This window comes from Typha latifolia, chromosome 14 (genome assembly GCF_019914945.1).
Source record: "Typha latifolia isolate L0001 chromosome 14, TyphaL0001v2, whole genome shotgun sequence".
Taxonomy (NCBI): Eukaryota; Viridiplantae; Streptophyta; class Magnoliopsida; order Poales; family Typhaceae; genus Typha; species Typha latifolia.
The window spans coordinates 2,818,546-2,840,719 of record NC_133099.1 but is presented as its reverse complement, the minus strand read 5'-3'; the positions used below and the strand labels follow the sequence as shown (position 1 = coordinate 2,840,719).

The 22,174-nt window shown below is 34.4% G+C and overlaps 2 protein-coding genes across 4 annotated transcripts; one reads left to right on the top strand and one right to left on the bottom strand.

Moving 5' to 3' along the window:
* The first annotated feature begins 290 nt into the window (after nt 1-290).
* LOC140800964 (uncharacterized) lies at nt 291-10,159 on the top strand. 3 transcript variants are annotated; one of them, XR_012111336.1, is made up of 14 exons: nt 291-752; nt 1,938-2,071; nt 2,205-2,354; nt 2,473-2,584; nt 2,857-3,205; nt 5,221-5,434; nt 6,342-6,431; nt 8,289-8,544; nt 8,642-8,754; nt 8,876-8,991; nt 9,061-9,108; nt 9,326-9,436; nt 9,524-9,614; nt 9,771-10,159. XR_012111336.1 is itself a non-coding variant. In XM_073155913.1 (14 exons), the coding sequence occupies exons 1-14, from the start codon at nt 497-499 to the stop codon at nt 9,866-9,868; spliced, it is 2,121 nt and encodes a 706-aa protein (XP_073012014.1). In that variant the 5' UTR covers nt 291-496; the 3' UTR covers nt 9,869-10,159. The 3 variants fall into 3 exon arrangements, 2 of the variants coding, with proteins under 2 accessions (XP_073012014.1, XP_073012015.1); XM_073155913.1 differs by having other exon boundaries at nt 8,876-8,974; XM_073155914.1 differs by having other exon boundaries at nt 1,938-2,084; nt 8,876-8,974.
* Nucleotides 10,160-15,627: 5,468 nt separating this feature from the next.
* LOC140801492 (MYB-like transcription factor ODO1) lies at nt 15,628-18,060 on the bottom strand. The gene is made up of 2 exons (XM_073156651.1): nt 17,680-18,060; nt 15,628-16,437 (listed from the first exon to the last, which is right to left on the bottom strand). The coding sequence occupies exons 1-2, from the start codon at nt 17,940-17,942 to the stop codon at nt 15,927-15,929; spliced, it is 774 nt and encodes a 257-aa protein (XP_073012752.1). The 5' UTR covers nt 17,943-18,060; the 3' UTR covers nt 15,628-15,926.
* Between the last annotated feature and the right edge of the window lie 4,114 nt (nt 18,061-22,174).

Below are 22,174 nucleotides of genomic sequence, written 5' to 3'. Positions count from 1 at the left end.
AAAAGTAAAGCGAATGATTTTTTAAGGGTATCCACGTAAATTTTTTGAAGGGTATAAAAAAAATGTATGGAATTTAGAAGTGTGTAAATGCAAAAGATCACCCTAATTATTTGCTTAGAAAATGTCTTTCTCTAGACACCTTGATTTCTAAAGCCTCTCTACCCAAAAATCTTGCCCAATTGGATCCAATTTATTGGGCTCAGTCTGGGCCACTTTATGGGCCTCGATAAGCCCATCTCAATTGGGGGGCATTTCGTGTCCTTTTCCAACGTCTTCGCGTTTGTCGGCTTGTCGCCACTACTGGGTACTCCTCGATGATCTCTATCACTCTCCAGTCTTCCCCCATCTTCGAACTCGAATCCAAATCCCACCACAGAAACCCTCTATCTCGATCTGCATTCATCCTCCTCCACAAGCTTCCCGCCCCCACTTGATCGCAATGGAGGAACCCTAGATATCAATCCCTCCGACAAGCTGTTCATGGGTCGGCCCATCCATGGCGCTCGCCGTTTGCTTCCGCCCTCACCGCTGCGCTCCCTTCGCTTCTCCTTCCTCCCCTCCTCGCAGAGGCCGGCGTCGTCTTCTCTTCCCGAAGTCCACGGCGATGGCGGCGATGAGTCAAGGAGGAGGAGCTGCGGTGGTTTGGTTCAAGAACGACCTCCGCATCGACGACCACCCGGGTCTCGTCGCCGCCGTTGCCGAGCACTCGACCGTCGTGCCTGTTTACGTGTTCGATCCTCGGATTTTGTCAGGTCTGCTTGTTCTTTTTTCTTTTTAATGTATGTTGTTATTGGAAGCATTCCTAGTATTCACTAGATATACCTCGTAACAAAATGGAAGAAGTTTATCTGTTAAGAAACTTGATATGCAATTCCTCCAAAAAAAAAAAGAAGAAAAAAAAAAGAAACTTGATATGCATGGGAAAATAAGATAAAAAGCAGAGATTTAACTGTACGAGGATATCCAAGTGAGAGTCGCTCCACAATCAGGCATCATTCGAGATATGAAATTAGTCTAAGCAATTGCATTTTGATCTGTAAGTGATGTATAGATTACTCAAAATGAGTATACGTATAATATTGACCCATATTTGTTATGCTTATACGTATAATATTGACCCATATTTGCTATGCTTATACGTATAATATTGACCCATATTTGTTATGCTTATACGTATAATATTGACCCATATTTGTTATGCCTATTATGATTCCATTAGGAGTGAGTATTGTGATCTTCTTTCTGGAGAATTACTCGAGATGCTTCTCAGACTTATGTGAAATTTTCTTTCATTCAGTAAATTAAGACACTTTAAAGAAGCACCAAGCATTATACCACGTTGTATATGGAGGATGCCAATGTTCAAACTTGTTCCATCCGCACACTTGAACCTGAGGTTTGGGCTAGAAGTTCAATTCTTTGGTTGAATAAGCCATGAGCTAGGTCCTGCCTGTTGACACCCCTATGTAGCACACAAATTCCTGTGCTCGACATGCCTCAGATGCATAAATTGTTACCATGTTGAAGATGCAACATTTCTAGACTCTATAGGGTTTGTCCACACATTGGTGAGCCTTAAATGTACTCAGCTTGTTTCATTACTTTATTAAGCAATTTACTCATTAAATTTGAGTTTCTAGCATGGCCCCCTTCTCTAGTGATGTTATTGTTGCTATCAAATGGAACATAAACCTTTGGACATTTATCAAGGAATTTCCAAAATGCACTCTTTGGAAGGAGCCAATCATATTTTTTTTTATGTAACATCCCGTGATTTTGGGAAATGACTTCACATTTTCATGATACTTCCTCACTGAGTTCCTGATCTTCAGACGTAACAAATTTTCTTCTTTTGTCTTGTTGAATCTGTATGGTGGTTGTTAAATGACTTTTTATGTACTTGGAATATGGCATATCAAGATAAAGTTCATGTGCAGGTTATTCTGAGGTGATGCTAGAACTACTTCTCTTTGCTTTGGGTGATCTTAGAAAGTTGCTGAAGTCCCAAGGGTGCGAACTACTTATTGGCTTGGGAAATGCAGAAGATATTATTTTCAATATTGTGAATGAGGTTACTATACAAGGTTTTTATTGAACTTATGAAAATGCAACTCTAGTTTAGATGGCTTTTGGTTCCTACTTGTATAAGAAGATTCATTGTATTTTTCAGTTCCCTGATTGTTCATGATATCGAAGTGTAACAGGTAAAAGCTAGCTGCATATTTGCAGAAGAGGAGGTAGAATATAATCTTCGTAAAGTGATCACTAATGTGGAATCATCTTTATCTGCTGCACCTTTTGCATGGGGAGGCCCTGAGTTTGTATTTTGGAGAACTCCATTTTATGATGTTAAGGTATATCAGCATCTTTATGTCTCTGACTCTGTTCATGTTCAATTTATTCTGAGCAGGCGAGCAGTTCTGCACATCATGTACACTAACAAGGTTCTCACTAAATCTCTTGTCTCTTTAGGATTTGAGGAAACTACCTGCATCATATAATGATTTCCAAAAGTTGAAATTATCAACAACTACTCCACTTGCAGCGCCAACCTTGCCTGTGCTGAATATGGAATCAGAGAGAGGTGTGCTTATAGGATTCTTTAATTTCATGTGCATTTTGTTCCATTTGAAATCTTGCACGAATGCATCCATTTGCACATGCCTGTTTAAGCCTTTTCTTTTTCTTTTCTCCTTTTGAAATTGGGGATGGTTCTCCAGTTAGGATTTTATTTGGTTAACAGAAACAAGTACAGGTGAGCTCTAAGCATAGGAAAAAACAATGATGAAAAGGAAGCCAGTTTATGCATATTACTAATATAAGCATCGGTGTTTGGTGTGATGATTATATTCTTAGGTGCTTTACCAACACTTGCTGAAGTGAAAAGGTATCTGACTGAAAACAGCAGCCAGTTAGATGAGAGCTGGATTGCTATTAAGGATTTGTCAGCTAAATCCATTTTAAGAAAGGCGAACGTCAGTCAAGCAACGACTAAACTTGGTTCTTCTGGAAATCTTAAAAACTACGGAACAAATGATGCAGAAATCTCAGTGACATCAGGCAGTATGCGAAGGATAAAATCTGTGAAGTCAATGTTTGCATCAGAAAAAGCAAGTGAAGTGAGAGGAGGAAATGACATTGTATTGGAGGCTTTAGCTGCTTATTTGAGATATCTAGAGGGCACAGCAAAGGATGATTGGCAAGAGTATCAAATCTATCTTCCTGTTCTTCCTTTTTTTTCCTGTTTGTACTTTGAGTTTCAGCAGTTCCATTTAGCAAATGTAAATCTCACTGATAAGTTCTATTTTGCTACATCTTTATATTTTATACTTTTGTAGGATTTTAATCAGAAATCTGCCTAGCTTTATAGAGTATGTTCTATAGGATTTGAATTAGGAGAATATTTAAACATGATCTCTTACAGTTACCTATGTATATATGCTTACTATTTTGACAAACTTAAACATTTCACAGCCAGACCAGGTCTGAGTTCTTCGCTTTTATTAGATCTTAATTAGGACTTGGGAGTTGGTTGAATTTGGATGCATTTCTGTAGTCTTCTTCTTTCCGGAACCTGACAATCTTGACTCTTATCTTAACTTATCAACTGTATTAAAATTTATTCATCCTGACACATCTACTGTACCAAGAATATTAATACTGCACTTGAAGGGATATCAAGTCAAATAATGTAGAAATTTATATGGATGACATAAGTGATGCAGAGCATTCAAGTAGCCAATGCAGCCTATGGGTTTTCAATTTAACTACTATGAATATTAAATTCTTGAGAATTCTATACATAGTCTAAGGTAGTACATGGAGCTAACAACTCAATCATCTAATCGTTGAAAACTTAAGTATCCACATTATTTTTGTTGAATATTGATTTTATTTTTTTTTGACATCAAGCTTTGTGGAGAAACAGTTTTTCTCCTCTTTCTTATGCTTTTATTAGTAAGCTTCATAAGTTGAATGCTCCAAAGGAATCGTTAGCACATAGAATTGAAGAGAGTGTTCCTTGGATACCTGGATTCCAATTCGGTTGACTATGAGACAAATCAGGATCAACCATTGTCGATCCTGATCCCGACCAGGACTAGTATACTGATTGGTTTTGATATGATATAAGTCAATTTCGACTGCATCGACCAAAATGAGCCAAAACGATTTTTTTTGAAGAGGTTGGATTTTAGATCCGACCCAGGAGACATCAGCAATTGATGTCTCTCAACTGCCTTCTTTTTAAATTTTCAGCTTTTACTTTCTATCTTCTGCACACATGCTTCTCCCATCCCTCACGCTTTATTGAGCTCATCTGGCGACCAATCCAACGAGCTCCTTCGACTACTCCGTGCTTTGATGATCGAATTTTTTTTCTCTTTTATCTATTTGTTACCATTTCTCCTCTCTCTCTCTCTCTCCTACTCTTTAACTCCCTTCTTACTGCTGTAGAAAAAGAGACATTTTGTTTCACTTTTGCATCAGTAATTTATGAGCATAAAATTTTACCATATCTAACTCGAAATTCATTATGATTTTGAGTGTATACCTTTGTTTTTAGTTTTAAGGCTTCACATATCAGTAATTTTTATTTTTTTGTCACTTTTCTTAATTTTTAGAAATGGTCGTGCATTATTAAATAATATATAGAATTTTATGTAATTAAAAATTATTCTAATCCAGTATGGGCGGCCGATATGGCTGATGTATATTATTTTTTCATGCGGCCGATTTCCATCCTGATCCCAAGTTTCACAACTTTGCCAAGATATTCAACAAGACTTTAAACATAGTATAGAGTGTATTGTATCTTTATGTGGTTTAATGGTAGGTGTTGATATGTAATGGGAAAATTCTTTTTATAGTAAATAGTTTCATTATTTACATATTTCTAAACTGGTTACATCATAGATGAATACTCTCTCATATTATACCATCTATTAATTGAGAAATTTAATTATTATTAGGATATTGCAGGAAATAATGCTGATACTAATCTTTGTTGTTGTCATCATTAATGCAATTACTATTTACCTTTTGATATATGTTATATTTAGCATGTTACGATATTATGATCCTGATATGATTATCTGACTTGGGAAACTCCACTGAATCTTTTTACTCAATGTGTTTTGGTAACACTTGCTGGTCATTTTGTTGGCAGGAAGTCCATCCTCATGTTTAAATGTGAAGTTTATTGTTATGACTTATGACCAGGTTGCATGAGAAGTTGCGGAATGCTGAAAGCACAAGAGGTGCCTCATTTCGTGCTTTGTTTGGTGCGGCCCTTTTCCTTGGAGCTATATCAAGGAGAAGAGTTTACTTTGAAGCTATTAAATATGAGAGGGAACGTAATGCTGGTTTTTTATCTCCATTTGGATACTCAACACCTACAGTAACAGCAGCAGTTGATGCTGTTTGCTCCATGGAGGTATGGAAGCAGGAACTTTTTCCGTCTGATATTGTGCTTTTGTATTTCTATTTAACTCTTTTGAAGTGGAGTTACTTGGGCCCATTGGGAAGTTATTGATGATCAGAGTATAGCATCAGAGATGGAATTGGTAGGTCTGAATATGTTGTATCTTGTCAAAGGTAGAGTTGCTCGGGCCATTGAATACTGGGAGGGGCTTGTACTTCTTCAAAATACGAGGAAAATAAAAAACAAAAAACTAGTGGGATATCAGGAATTTACTCTTCATCTTACTTAATCACTTATCACACATCTACGCACAAGAAATTAATAGTTTCCAGATAATTAACTAAATTTGTTTCGTGGTCACATCATGTGCTCGAGCTACTAATTTGGCAGGTAGATGAGATGTCTGTGAAGTTTGAACTAAAAGTTTGTGTTATAGGCATTTTGGATGCTTTGATCAGTATGAATGACCTGGATCACTACATTAGATGTCTGGCCTGTGGGCTGTGTGTTTTCCTTTAAGAAACATCTAAGTTAGTTGTTTCTGAGGAAACATTTAACCCTTGCCTATGTGTTTGTGTAAGTGAGGTTATATTTGCTTGTATCAATGCTTAATAAGAGCAGAGGTAGGTATTACTCAAGCCATCTAGTCAAAGCAGGCATCATGTAAAGTTCATGAGAAATATTACATAGAAGAAAGAGAACTTGTCTATATATATATATACTCCTTTTTCTCCCTAGCTAAACGTCTAGCTACTTTGGTTTTTTTTCTTAGCAACGTAAATACATATAACTGGCTTATATGTCCACATACATAGATTGTGCATGGTTGCCTTCCTTGCTTGACCGCACACATTGTCTGTTTGTTCTGCTCTATAGATTTTAGCTTATAGAATTCTAACACTTCAGCTATTTGTGACAGTGGTATTCGCTCTTGGCTTTGAAGTCACAAGTATGCAACGAAGGAATCTATCCTATTCGGGTATGGAGATGGAATGGTTATCTAGTTCAGGTAACTGGTGTATGGTCGAAGTGCATTTGCATTGTGATTTTAAATACTCCACTTCTTTAATTATCTTGATGGGGATGCAATCTTTAGCATTAGAAGCATAAGTCTTTGTCACAACATGGGATCTTACTGGCCGGTCATTGGCTCATCACATACCTCAGATCATTGTGTGCTGATGCTTGTAATGATTGGCACATTTTGCCAATGACAACCAGCATAGCATTGAATAATAAAATTTAGAAGCCTTAAAACAACTGTAAGTAGAGTCAGACAATTCTGTGAGAACATGAGATATATGTTCATGTTCGTGTCATTTATTTTGGAAGAACATGTAGACTTCACACCTTCAAAATGAAGCCGTGTTTTCTTTGGCTGCTGGCCTATTGAGTAGCATTGCGATGATTAGAAATTTTACAATTTTGTCGGCCGAAAATGCAGGCTTACTTTCTCAAGTTATATTTGGCATCAACTTGATTAATGGACATGTTGACAATAAGCTTTGCTCCACTGTGTGATAGGGAATTCTCTTGTTACCGACGAAAGGAGTTCCGTTTCTCTAGGTTATGTTTTCTATTTTCACCACTGTTATCCATCATAAATACGTTAATTAAATAATGAATAGAAATTGAAAGTAGCTTATTTATCGGTTTAACTCTATTATGACCACAGCTATGATGTAGTTTTAATTTTCTAAACCTGATTTAGCTTATCTCATGACATACAAGTGAGTTGTTTTTGCAAGGTGAACTGAGGTTAGTGAAGTTGGAAAAACTCGAATTGATCAGGCAGCATTTTGCTTTTGCTAATTTTCAAATGGATCTCACTGTTTTCTCTAGAGGTCAAATCTTGGAGTGTACTAGTGATGTCAAGGCCTGTTGTGTTTGGATTTTCAAATCAGCTTACTTATGTTTAGGTATTTCATGCATCGACAGAATTTACTGGACTAAGATATTTAAGTACTAGAATTATCAGTCTGATTTCACATATTCATCCCTAATCTTGAAGTTCACATTGAGCTTGCTTGATTCATGTTCATGATACTAGGTTATTTCTAGGCAAATATGCACATGTAAATGTCTCGGGTCATTGAATACCAAGTTGCATCAATGTTCTGCCCATGCTTAAATCTGGTACATCTTACCATATTATTAATACATTCTTCTCTGTGCTCGCTTCTTTCTGTATAAGAATGACACATGTAATGTTGCCTAAAAATAGCAGTCTCTGACAATCAGTCTTAACATTATTGCATTCATGCCCTTGAAATGAGTTCGCAACCTTTACTAAATCAGTATTCGGCAGTGTACATATCTATAGTTCTTTTCTTTAAATTTGTGTGGAATGATCTTTGATCACTTGTTGATGTGTTGGGCTCAAACATTGGAAAATGCTACCTGCTATTCTTTAAATCTGGTACATCTTACCATTTTAACTCGTTCCACTTGCGTATAACCTTATACCCTTTTGGTTATGGTAGTAATGCTAGCACATAGTTCTGTGGACTTGATGGCTAATAACCAGTCTGATGACATTAGAGTAACCACTTTATAAGAGTATTTTCTGGGATTCTAAGTTTCGAATTCAAGCAACATGTATTCAATATAAAGCTAGGCCAAAATGTTGCAATTTATTCTATTTTCACGGTCAAACCTTTTAAGGTTATCTACTTTGTTTTCCTTCTGGTTTTCCAGCGGATATTGAACACTGACAAAGCTCAATGTGGTTTACTTCTTGTAGCAGTGAGATCCAATTATATCTACATTTGGTTCTGTATGAAAATATGTAACTTCCTCATCTAGAATATATATATAAATTATTTATCTTCTGTATACAGCTCATCTAGAAGATTTTTATTTTCAGTATACAGCTGTTGGGCATGAAGGTCCTGCAGTTCTTCTTGTACATGGATTTGGAGCTTTCTTGGAGCATTTCCGTGGCAATATTGCTGACATCGCTGACACGGGACACCGAGTTTGGGCAATCACACTTCTTGGTTTTGGCAAGTCAGAAAAACCAAATGTCATTTATACAGAACTTATCTGGGGAGAATTGGTGAGAGATTTCATTGTTGATGTTGTGGGTGAACCTGCCCATCTTGTTGGCAACTCAATCGGTGGTATGTCAACTCATAATATGAATGTGACTTTAAAGAAATAGCTACAAATAAGTAATGCTTCTTTCTTAAAGAGTGTATGCTCTTTTATTTGACTTAGGTTATATCGTTTCCGTTGTGGCTGGTTTATGGCCTTCTTTAGTAAAATCTCTGGTTCCCATCAATACTGCTGGTTCAATAGTTCCAAGTTATTCCTCCGTACGATTAAATGAAGTAAGGCATTGAGGTTCTGTTTTCCATCAATACTTACCTGCCTTATATGCTTTTATTGGTTTAAGTTTGGTGTCAGATCATTGAAGTTGATTCCTTCTCTTGTGTTTTTTTTTTTTCTCAGGGAAGCCAATTGTCAGGGCTTTCATGGTTTCAGGCTCGCCTCCTTTTGCTATACTTGAGGTCAAGAGCTGGAAAGATCCTTAAGGACTGCTATCCTACTGTATGTGAGCCTTATAGGTCTCCTCTTCGACACTTGTACTGATTATATCAACTTACATATATTCAGCATTTTATTCATGTGTGCAGAAAACAGAACGGGTTGACAGTTGGCTCATAAATGATATAGTAAGGGCTGTATCCTACCCATAAGAATAACAGTTTTGTTAGGCAAGTAGGTTGTCATAGTTAGTAATACTATCTACAGTACAAGATCAATATGACATTGGAGATTATAATATTATCATGCTGTCTATCAAATTTCATGGTTGCGCTAAAATAGGAGTGAATATATTTATATCTAGAATATCTCTCCCCTTTATGGTGGAAACATTTTCCCTGACAAGCACCCTAGTCATATGATCCTGGTGCAGCTGCCGTTCTTGAGAGCATACTAAGCTTTGGCCTGTCGATTCCTCTTAATTTCCTGTTCGACTCTTACGGAGGAGAGGTTTTAATCATACAAGTATGTGCAAATGAGACTGGTTGTATTCACACAATTGCGGATGGTTATGTACTAGTCTAATGCTCATTTCCTGTCTTAAAAAACCAGGGGATGAGAGATCCAATACGCAAATCCGAGTTGTTTTTGTCCATGATCAGGGAGCATTGCAGCAAGGTTTCAGTTCGCGAACTGGATGCAGGTAACTGATTCTCTGGAAGTAAATCTTAGCTGTGCCATTTCTTGCATAAGCTGCAGTTTTGATGCAATGCTGAATTGTTTTTCTACTATTTGTGCTTGGAACTCTTCTGACCTTCGTCATGCCACTCCATCCTTGCTCTTGCTGCTGTTACGTCAGGCCATTGTCCGCATGATGAGCTTCCAGAAGAAGTAAACAGGTTACTGAGCGAGTGGACGAGCACAATTGAAGTCAGCCCTGCCATGGAGAGAAGCTGATGTTTCTGTTATGCAATTACCATGAGATCTTTTTATCTTCTTTCTTGGAGAATAGAGTATTACGGGCCCGAGAGGAAGGTCCAAGTGATACATATTTCAGTCGACATTGTTCATGCCCTCTCCTTAAACTATGTGATGCTATTAGAGCTTGACGCATTCTTGTAACATCTCTTTCTGACATCTGATGCATGTCTTCTACTGTATGGAGGACATTGCCCCTTTTCTCTCTCCGCACTTGATAAATATTGTAAAAGTTGTATCTTGTCTAAAGTGTTCTTCTGTTGAAATTCAGATTATAGGAGTTGCAAGATTTTATGAACACAGGTTTGATTGATGGTCGAAAGTCTGCAAGATCTTAATTAGTAACTCATCTTAGGCTATGTTTGGATCAATAGTTCATGGCACAAAATTTAATTTCTCCGGGTGGACGATAGGTTAAATATTTAACAATTTTTTTTTCGACTCCTTACAATCACATAAAGGGCATTTTGGACAATAAACTATATCTTTTGCATTGTTTTCATCCATAAAAAAAAACCTTAAAAGATAGAAAAATTATCAAAAAATTTCTATGTTTTGCTTTTATTATGGTTCACACTTGACATCTAGCTATTAGATATTTACCATTCCACCTCTATATATATTTTTTTACCACCTAAATGACCCTGATGGTAATTTTCTTAATAGAAAGTTACATACATATATAAGTTAAAGGTGCTAAATAATCTTAACACCTTTGAGTTAAATTCTGTGACGTTAAGATAAATATAAAAGGGAACTATATTTTAAAATCAAAGGAGGGTTATTCTAAGTATTTTTTTTTTTAAAAAAAAAACTGAAATAGTTTCTATTATTTTTTTTAAAAAGAAAAAAAAATATGAGTAGCTCTGCACGTATGCAAATAAAAGATATGCGAGAGAGGTGTCGAGCATCACAAAGTCAATCTATTCACAGTTAGACAAACAGCATCACCAATTTCCACCACAATTAATTTGGAATCGTTTCTTTTTCTTGATGGGAAGTTTGATTTGCTTGAAAAAGCTTGGAAGTTGGAACTGACTCATTCATATCCTCCACCTCGGAACCAACCCTTTCACTTCCATTTCTCCATCCTCTCTCCTGGCTTTGCTGGTTGAGACTTGGACGCCCCCTTCTACTGTCGGCCATTCTCCCTCACTCCATGGAACTTCCTCCACGAGTCCTTTCTATATAATTTTTAAAATTAATTCCATTTAGACTTTCTACTGTTTTTCATATATATATTTTATTTTATTTTTAGTTACCCGTGTTAAGAAAAAGAAAGTAATTTTTTTTAATAATTTAGTAGGGCTGTCGTATGTGGTAAAAAAAGTTTAGAAAATGTACGTAAAAAACTCTAATTGTTTGTAGCCGGCCAACAAATTAATACAACCTATCCATCACTTACAAGTTAGAAGAGAAATGAGGTCGGTTCGATCGATCATTGCAGTCTAGTGGTTGGGTTCAAAGATGTAGATGATCATGAGTTAAATTTTTTTTTTCATGATTATTAAGATATATTGATATTTGATATCTTTTCTATGAAAGTTCTATGTGCGCATAATTTAAACTTATTACAATGCATTTTATAGAAAAAGAATGTTGTCGGTTCAAATTCAATATTAAGGATAGGGGTGATTTTTTAATGAACATCTCAAACATATGCATAAATCTTTGACGAAGAATTTTCGAAATAGATTACCAAACTCTTCTTCTTTCTATTCCTTAATAAGTTTTTTTTTAAAGCTTCTAGATGCTTATATCATAGATGAGGTTTGTATTTCTAAAGCACCTCTACTTTTTGCTCACAAAACAATGGTGCTTGACCAACAAGACTAACTAATCAGAAGTGGAGGCCAGAGTTTCTAAGTTTTTGGATACCAAGTTGTCTCCTTACTCTTGATATCATCATTAAAGTTCTTCTTTTCCAAAAGAAAGGAGATCTTATTCCAATTATGTAATTTGTGTCTACTTCACTTAGCTAGTCATCTAAATTATAATATTGAGAAATTAATTAAAATCACTATATATTTTAAGTTTATTATTATTATTATTATTATTATTATTATTATTTATATCTCATCATATTGATATTTATTATTCAAATTTTCCTTTTTTTTTAATAAAAAAAAGTAACTCAAAAACATTATTTGACTAGTATTCTTAATGGTCTGTCACTATATAAATATGGGTGAAAAAGTTAAAAAGGGAATCAGATCTTAGAGTCAAATAAGAGCTATTTTACATATTTTAATTTGTTTTTTTTTTATTTTAAAAAGAGAGACGCAAGATTTGAATGGTAAATATTTATACAGCAATATATGAATAATAATAATAATAATAATAATAATCAAATGTAAAGTATTTTAGATAAATTTTCTTTATAATCTTTAGTTTATCAAACTAACAATCCATCAATAGTGAATGCAATAATAAACAAAAGGTATGAAAGGGATCAACCAACCGACGCTCGTTATCCAACTTTTTTTGTTCACTCCTATTCATTCGTTTTCTTTCTTTCTTTCTCGCTTTCCATGGAGTTCTGTTGACTTAGACAATATCGACCAGATTAGTGGTTTGATGACAAATCATTTGTTGGATGTTTGAAAGTCAAGTTGCGAAGCAATTCCCATTTGCCAATTTTGGCCCTTTTTTTTTTCTTCCTAATCATGTTGAATCTATAAATGACATCGGTTGTGACGTCGAGATGACACAAAAGTCTCCCGTCACCAAGGACATGGATCCCCTCGAACCAACCCGAATCTATGAACGAATCATTTGTTGGGTTGTCGGAACCTCCTACAATGTGAATAATTTGATAAAAATTGAGATAATTTATTTTATCGGCAATTTTGCGAACCTACCGCCAACCTCAAATAATTATTATGGAAAAAATTATTTAGTGATTTGGTGGCTTGATAATTTTGGCTCAACGACTTGGATCGATTGATAGTTTGGCATGCGGTTGGCTTGGAGGAACAGTTCGGCGATGCATATGGCTTGGAGCAATGTCCCAGCGGTATTTAATTCTGAGCAATAGTTCAGCGACGCATATGACTTGATGTCCATACTAGACGACTTAATATTTTGGCTAAAGCTTGGTAGGGACTTAGTGTCTCTATATCTAAAGACGATTGGCCATCTATCCGGCCCATATTTAGCCTTCAGGCTATTGCATGGTCAAGAATCTATCTAACCTAGGAAACATTAGTAATTGATGTCCTCAACTATCTTTTTTTAATCATTTATTTCTCACACACTGGCCTCCCACCTCTTATACTTCATTAAACTCATTCGATAGTCAATTCGGTGAGCCTCTCCTGCTACTCCGCACCGTGGTGAACTTGAGTGAGTATTTATCTTTTCTCATTTCTCACCCACTATTTAACTTATCTTTTCTTACTATTATGGAACAATAGTGATGCGAAAGATATCTTTCTTCATTATTATTTTACGGCAGTCATTTACGAGCATAAAAATATAAATTGAAATACAATATAGTTTCGAGTTAGTTTTTTTTTTCTTTTAACTCTTAGACTTTATATGTAACTGTTTTTTATTTATTTTTCTATTACTTTTAAAAAAATTCTATATTTTTAAATAATATTAAAATTTTATATAATTAAAAATAGTGACCGTCAACACGATCAATATAGTCTGTGTTTATATTTTAATAAACACCAATATAACAAATAATTACAATAAGTAGATTTTGTCCGTAGATAATTAGTCCACTAACTATTTACTAATGCGATTATAAAGTGGAATCAGTTTGCAAATCATTTTTGTATCAACAGTCCAGTGCTCACAACTAATGGTTTAAAATGCAAGCACAATATTGAATATTCACGCTTCTCAATTGAGAACTTCTTGCATATCGTTATAGAAACTCCAACAACCCGAATTGTAGAGAATCCTCGCCGTCATAGATCAATTCTCCACGACTTTTTTTTCTATAAAAAATAAAATAAAAAGTAAAGCAATTCTCCATGACTTCCTTCCAACGGACAACTCCATGATTAGGAGTTGTCAATTTATTTAATAATTTGAGCATCATCTTGGTCTTTGTCTAAGTCTATACTAGGATGTTTACAAGCTATTATTTCGAAAGCCACCAATTAATCATTTTTTTTAAAGAAAAAGAAGAAAAAGAAAATCAATTTGATCTCATACTTCATCATGGTGGAGTTGTCATTTTCCACACAATTTTCTTGACACGGAAAAAGTTGGACCATTCTTACGCTACCAAACTAGTCTTTGAGCATGTGGCTGAGCAAATCCGATAGCAAATTTTGATCAAATGATTTGTTTCTTTTAGAACATAAAGTTAGATTTGTGGGGAATCCACTACTAGAATTTCAAGACAAGCGATTTTATTTATAACAAGGGACACTTTTTCTTTCATGTTATACGAGTTTGGATTTCGAAATGATATCTAAACTTCGCCAAGGGCATCTTTTGTAAGGGTCAAGAAGAGGTCGGATTACAAATAGCTTAAAGATGAGATGTTAATCATATATAAAGATATGTTTATATATATATATATATATCTAATATATTTGGAGATGTCTCTTATAATAGTAAAGATGAGGCCTAATGAAACAGTATCAAGTTTCTCTCTCTCTCTCTCTCTCTCTATATATATATATTATATTGCATTTCAAATGCATGTCAACGAAGATTTGGTAAGATTTCATATTCTAGAAAAGAGTTTAAACTCCATAGAGAAAGAAAAATGTTTCCTGTGATCAGTAAAATAAAAGTGATGTATACCATCATCCTACTGTTCTCTGCTCACATGTTGCTTACTTGATCTCTTTGGAACCTAAGTTCTTTTATTTTATTTGATTTTGGATTTTAGTGGAAGGAAGGTTTGAGCAATATCTTATTAGTAATTAAATTTGGATGACATAAAAAGTATACCTTGTTCAATTTGACTTCTATATATGAGCAATTTTAATCATGCCTAGATAGAAGAAACCTAAAGTTGATCATATTCCTTTTGAGTGTCACAAGTTCTATGATTGATATTGAAGACTATCTGTAATTGTTAGGGAATTTATATGTTACGATAGAAAGAAATTTCAATTCAAACGACCTACTGCTAAAGATAAAATAAACTATTTCTTATCATCTAATAATTAATTGAATTACTCAATAATTCTCTCTACTTTCTTTACTCTTTGGAAGTGATTCATCCCAAGTGTTCGATAAGAAGCACTTTCTTTTTCTCTAAACCTAACTGATTTAGAATACAAATTAATTCCCTTCTTTCTATAGTACACCAGTGGACAATTTAATTCTGGTCAGAATTTAGCTTTGATGTGGATATAATTTCTATGATTTATGACTCGTTGTTTGATTATTTTCCTTTGATGTTATAGGTTTGTCATAATCCTTTTACATATTGGTGGTCAAGATACAAATTAATTTGCTTTCAACAATTAGAGTATTAACGGAGCAATAGCTGTCGTTAATTATTTTAAGAAGATAGATTGACTAGGGTAATTAATGGGCATCACCGTGATTAGTGACTGTTATATAATTAATCCCATGTAGTGTTTAATAAAACGACCGAGGGTTATAGAACTGTTCTTAAAGTAATCTTTGTCACGTCTAACCCTCTATTAATTGCGTATATGATAATGAGATTATTTTTCTTCAATCACCAAGGAGACAATTCACTAGACAAACATATATATGATTAACTAATTTTGAAATCGTAGATGCTCCTTAATTAATTTACTTAAACAAGCATCATGTGCATTTGCACTTTTACCTGATGCAAAGTATATGTATTTATATATACAAATATTTCCAACACACAACAAAGTTCTACAAACACACACCCTCTTGAGGGCACTCACTATGCACTACACCACATACATCTCTTTGTCCTTGCAATAATTAATGGAAACTTATAAAGTTTGAGCTAGGTTCTAACTTTGTGATCCAACCTCCTATTAGCAAGAAGCCATGATCAATACCGTGCTCTTATTACAATTTACAAACTCACTATAGTTGATAATAACCTAAACTTCTAGACTTGTGATGCACTTCCATTTGTTGCACTACAAACTACACTACTTGAAGTACTCTTTACAGCCAAACCATCCAATGATGACTCTCCAATGTCAGAATTCTGATAGTCTAGTAGCCATTCGTAGCTACCGTCGTCCCACGGTGATGGTCCGACGTTGATACTATTATACTCTTCATCACTTATTGGAATCAACCATGAGTCATCTATAACAGGTAGGTCATCTTCCCATAGCAGACTTAGCACTTGGTGATCATGATCATGATCATGATCATGAGTACTGGTACTAGTACTAGTGTTTGTGCTAGCCTCAGGTGGACTCGAGTTCTCGGATTTCGATTCGGTCATCACAGTCGATTGCGACGTAGTCGGGCTAGCCTTGTTGTTGATTCGCTCATGTGTGACTGGATCAATTCCCATCTTGATCAGCTTCTTCTTGATGTGGGTGTTCCAGTGGTTCTTTATCTCGTTATCAGTTCTTCCAGGCAATTTTGCAGCAATCTTAGACCATCTGCACCAATTAATTCAAAGAAATCCTTAAGATGAAAGATTAGAAAATGTCTCAATCTTATGCTTATGTGTGATCTCCATATTATGCTTACAAGTTGTTTGACTTTGGTTAGAACAAAAGGAAAAGCATCAATAAATTAAGCCTCAGGGATGCTTATTGCTACAATTCCTAGTCAAATGGTCAGGTAAAGTTAGCTTCTCCAGAAGTATTTTAAGTATGACAAACAGCATATGCGTTCTTCGCGGTAACTTCCATATTTCAATTTTTATATACATTATGATTTAAAGGTAAGTATAATAATAATAATAATAATAATAATAATAATAATAATAAATAAATAATAATAATAATAATAACAAGAAGAAGAAGAAGGAGGAGGAGGAGGAGGAGGACGAGGAGGGGGAGGAGGAGGTCAATTTTTGTTTGCTTCTTAAAAGTAAAGAGGAATGTGATTTTGATTAGTCTCCTGCTTCAGTTGTCTTTACCTGCAAGAATATTACACGTACGTTTGCTTGAACACAAAGAATAAATTTAGGGGGCCCCTCCCCTTAAATTCTTTTGCAAGTTCCAAATTATTAATTTCTTAAGAGTTAAATATTTATTAAACTTTCTCTTTTCGTTCCATATGTGCTAACAAAGATGAACCCAAGATGATAATTTAAGCTACTACATAGAAAAAAAGAAAAGAAATGAAAGTTGTTAGCTTAGTTAAAAGTTTGACAAGGAATTCCAATAAGCCATTAGGCATTTAGGAGCACTTGAAACTGGCTTGCTAAAGTGGCCTTAGTTTCAAAAGTAACAAAGATAACACCATTTAATTCTTTAGCTTCCATTTAAAGGATTTGAAGATTTGAGTCATCTTTAAGGACCTATTTTTTTTACTCCATTTAAGTAGCATAAAAATTTAATAGGATTTATGCTGTCATGCTTTGGTATCATATGACACCACCATGCTCTCTCTCTCTCTCTCTCTCTCTCTCTCTCTCTCTCTCTCTCTCTCTCTCTTCTTTCTAGCTTAATTATATTATCGACGAAAATAAAATTAAACCGAAGCCACTTATCCTATGCATGTCCCATGCTAACCCTTATGCCAGGACTATGCAACGTGCATTAACATGAACATGCTTGATATCTCATCTATGATTGGTACCTAAAACCCTAAGTTGGAAGCCAGTATCGAGCTATAACTCGTACTGCCTGATGTAATAAGAGATCACTGAGGCAAGGGAGAGTTACACATGCCTGTTACCCAGCCGGGCATGGAGGTCGATGACCAACTGCTCCTCGGTCTCGCTAAGTAGCCCTCGCTTGAGGTCCGGCCGCAGGTAGTTCGTCCACCGGAGGCGGCAGCTCTTGCCGCACCGGAGCAGCCCGGCGAGCTTCGGCACCGCCCTCCAGCAACAATGGCCATTGGTGATTATGAAGTTGATGAGCTTCTTGTCCTCCTCCGCCGTCCACGGCCCCCTCTTCACGCCGAGCTTATCGCAGCACGGCTGCCTCCCCATCCCTCGTCCCGCGTGCTCCGGCACCTCTTTACAATAAACCCCGGGAACCACTATCCCTACCAACCCACACCAAACTCTCTATAATATAAAGCCAACCACCTTAGATTTCTCTCTCTCCAGTCTTAAACAAGCAACAACAGACTTTGAAAGGAACCTGGCAACTGCAATGAGCTGACGTTGAGTGTTTTTTGTCCCAAGCTTATTTATTTATTTATTTCCTTTTCTACTTAAGAAGTCAGTAGACATATCCTATGGTGGGTGATGTGATGGTAAATGGGGGTTTGTGAGCAATAAAAAAAAGACTTTGTTGCATCTCAAGCCTCCAACTCTTCCACCTCTCCATTCTCCATGGATATCATTACCAAGTTGTAATCTTACTCAACCATAACATCAGCAATCTCGTCAGCCCCACACTACTATATATCGACAAGCCTAGCTTAGTTCTCCCTTTCTCTCTCGCGTTTTTTTTTTCCTTAAGAATTAGCTCGATAATCTAATCTAAAAGAAGAAAAGAAAAGAAAGGATAAGAAAAGTTAAGTTGTATATGACTATGAGTACGTTACTTAGGGTACAGGTTGCACTGGATGGGTTCATTTTGGTAGGTAAAGGGTGACATGTGTTTGATTATTTGATGAAGAAAATAACATCCAGTGACATAGTAGTGCATGTCACACTCAACCTTAGTTGTATATATATATATATATATATATATATCTATATATATGTGTGTGTATATATGGCGATATAGGGTTGAAACTTGAAAGTTGAAAGAGAGTTAGGCTGGCTAGGGATTTGAGTCACTGAGTTGCATGCATCTAAGCTTCATATAGATCATAGGATGGTTACCATTCAGCAATCACTGAGACTAATTGTGTGAAGCAAGAGTACGTTTGGACCACTTCAGCACAATAGGCAGTTCATTAATTTAATCCAAATTTGGTGGGATTAATATTTATATATATTGCTAATGCGTAACTTTTGCTAATATTCATAAAATGTTGTTTTATTATGATGAACTTGGAGGATCCACTAGTTATTTTCTAGCTATATTCATTTAGGTTTGGTATATGAGAAGTAGTAAACTATTAGCGTTGTATCAATACTAAAGAAGTAAAGATAAAGGAAATTTATCAAAAACACCCTATTTTTTGCTGTTATTATTCTTCACACCTTATCATATGTATAATTACTATGTAACTCCTGTACTTTGCTTAAAATACCTTAAAAAAAAATAAAACTAATTCAAAATATTCGATGTTCCGTTAAATGTTGTCAGGATAAAATTAATCTCAAATATTTTTGAGTGTATGTATCGAATGATTAATATTCTTGTGATAAAATAAGAATATAATAACGATAAAACTTACGGATAAAATTAATCTCAAATAAGTTCCTTCATATCTTGGCTTTGCTTCTTTGCTAGCCCTACTTCACGTATTTATTCCTTGCCAGCCAGTAAATTTTTGCCAAGCACGAGATGTAGCACGTTCATGCACCGGTGACGCAGAGAATCCGTTGCCGACTTCAGTTAAAGAGTCCCGTCGCGCTTTCTCCTCCTTTGGAGATTTGCTGCCGACTTCCGGTTTCAGTTGGCATCATTTCCCGTTCTAGGCTTTTTTTCCCCCCCATTTGTTACCTTGACTTTTAGGCTTTTCCGTACGAATTTCGAAGTTGAATAATTCTTCTCCTTTCTCGGGGGATTTTTTTTTTTGCGGTGGGAAAGAAAATTTATATATAACATCCTGTGTTTTAATTAATTTAAATTTATACCCTCTATTTTTAATATTTATAAGTGGGGGCGCTGCATTCTATCACATATATACAGTAAATATTATGCTGTTAGATTTATTAATTAACTGCACTAAAATGGAATCTACTACGTAAGGGAGAATTTAAAAAAAAAAGGAGTATTTTAGTTTAACTTGCTCTCTTTTATTTGCTTCGGGAAGAAAGAATTTTGTGCTCTAAAAAAAAGAAAAATAAAGTAAGAGCATTTTGGTTATTTTAACAAAAAATTATTTATAGTTAATGGAATATTCTCTTTTTATCTCAGTCGAAATTATGCTAGTTTTTAATCTAAGATATATTTTTACACATGTTTGATAAATATAAGGCTCGATTTATAAATATTAAAAATGGACGGTGTAAACCACAAATAAATTATAAGGCAGGGGTTGTGAAATGCAAATTTTCTTATACTTATTTTTCAAGTCACGTTCATTTTCAAACTAGTTAGGTAAATATTAACGTATTTAATTTTCTTACAAAAGTAGATAAAGTCACTTTCAGGAATTCACTATCCCTATTTTCAGGGTTTATAATTGAATCACTTTCATCGAAAGTGATTTAACTTATTAATCTTTTGAATAATTTTAAATTCCTCTATTTATTCTTTTTTTTTAATTCTATTTTGCATAAACGTTGCAAAATAGACCCATCTTAGCAATTACTTGAATGCAACATGACAACCAAAATTAACCAAATGTTTCATACATATATTCCCTATTTGTTATACTGGTATTTATTAGAATATAAAATAAATTGGTAAATTACAAATTGCCTTATGGTTTAGATTAATGTGAAACTAATAATTTTTCCATCCAAACATAAACAAAAAAAAAATAACAAATACAATTTTTAAAAAAAAATTATTAGAGGAAAATTTTCTACCATAATAAATATTGAAATATTATAATTGATCTTACCTTCCATTAGATTTACTCACCATATCATAATATGCTTTAAAATTAGAAGTTTTAATTATCTTATAAATATAGGTAAAATATTTATATTTATTCGAATAATGAGATTATTAGTGGTAATTTATACTTTCTATATTAAATTTGGATAGAAAAATTAACAGTTTCACATTAATCTAAACCACAAGGAGGCAAAGTGATACAAATAAAAGTTTAAGGGATAATTTAATTTTAAGCATAATCGTATTGGAATAATTTTCTCATTAAAAACTAACATTTGCTTATCATAATATGCAAGTAAATGTCTTGAATTTGAATAGTCCATTTGTTAATTAAATATAAAATCCCCGCCTATTTAAGATTGTCTACTTCTTAAGTTTATCAAAATATCTCAAATTTAGAAGTGAGGAGTGTTAAAATAAAAAAAATAAAAAATAAATATTTTCTAACCATTCAAACTTGTATAGTAACCAGTGAGTTAACATATACCAGAACTAAGGATCACCGTACCCATCTTTATCTAAAATATGGAACCTCTTGCCCATTTAAGTTAAGTATACATTTTGAGTCTATCAAAATGTCTAAAGTCGAGAAATAAATAAGATCATTAGAATATAAAGTACAAAAACTATCATTCTCTATCGGCTTAATTTTTACAGTATTTAGTGAGACTACAGTATTAAGATAGTTAGGAATCACTTAACCTAACTTTCATCTACAGCATTATTAATTTTGAGGGTATATTCTGTAAAACTTATTTTGAGGACCTTTCTAATTATTTCTTGCTAATATATAGACTTGTTTGCTTTGAGTTTAGGGGATCCCTTTGAACTGATTTAGGGACTCCTAAACTGGTTCAATAATTAAATATCTTTTTATTATTTTTATATCTAATTAAGTTTACTTTTTAAAAAATAAGACTAACTTATCGAATTCAATATATATATATATATATATCTACCACCACATAAATTTTGAGATCAAGAAGGACCTCTTGGTTATTAGAATGAGACCACCACCACATGACTATCTTCATGGAATATTTAGCGTGGACCAGTAAATAATTAGCTGTTAGGAAATTGATGTGCAATTCCTATTACAACTGGGGTCACATTCAGGTGGATAATGGATAGTGGTTGCTAGTTCTATCTCACCAGAGACAAGAGGTTGGTCCCCTTTTGCTTTATCTTAACATTAATGGATTAGGTCAAATACCCTTTAATAATATGTCGAGATTTTTTTACATAATTACCCATGTAAATTTTCAAATCATCATAATTGCTATTGAAGTCTTCGTGCTCTCTTAAAAATATCATTCCGTTAGTTAAATATAATTGATAATAGTTAAAACACAAGTTAGATCTAAAAAAGAGAATATTTTATCCTTAGCATAAATTATTAAAAACTAGCTTAAAAACTATTTAATATCATACTGGATATCATAGTATAATAAAATATATCTTATTTTATACGAGATAAAAATTGTTGGTAAAGCTGAAGAGAGAGAGAGAGAGAGAGAGAGAGAGAGAGAGA

Coding starts and splice junctions, on each gene's coding strand:
- LOC140800964 (XM_073155913.1), top strand. CDS start 497: ATGGCGCTCGCCGTTTGCTTCCGCCCTCACCGCTGCGCTCCCTTCGCT. Junction 8,975..9,060: donor TTAAGGACTGCTATCCTACT/GTATGTGAGCCT, acceptor TCATGTGTGCAG/AAAACAGAACGGGTTGACAG. Junction 9,437..9,523: donor GAGAGGTTTTAATCATACAA/GTATGTGCAAAT, acceptor TTAAAAAACCAG/GGGATGAGAGATCCAATACG.
- LOC140801492 (XM_073156651.1), bottom strand. CDS start 17,942: ATGGGGAGGCAGCCGTGCTGCGATAAGCTCGGCGTGAAGAGGGGGCCG. Junction 16,438..17,679: donor CATGCCCGGCTGGGTAACAG/GCATGTGTAACT, acceptor TAATTGGTGCAG/ATGGTCTAAGATTGCTGCAA.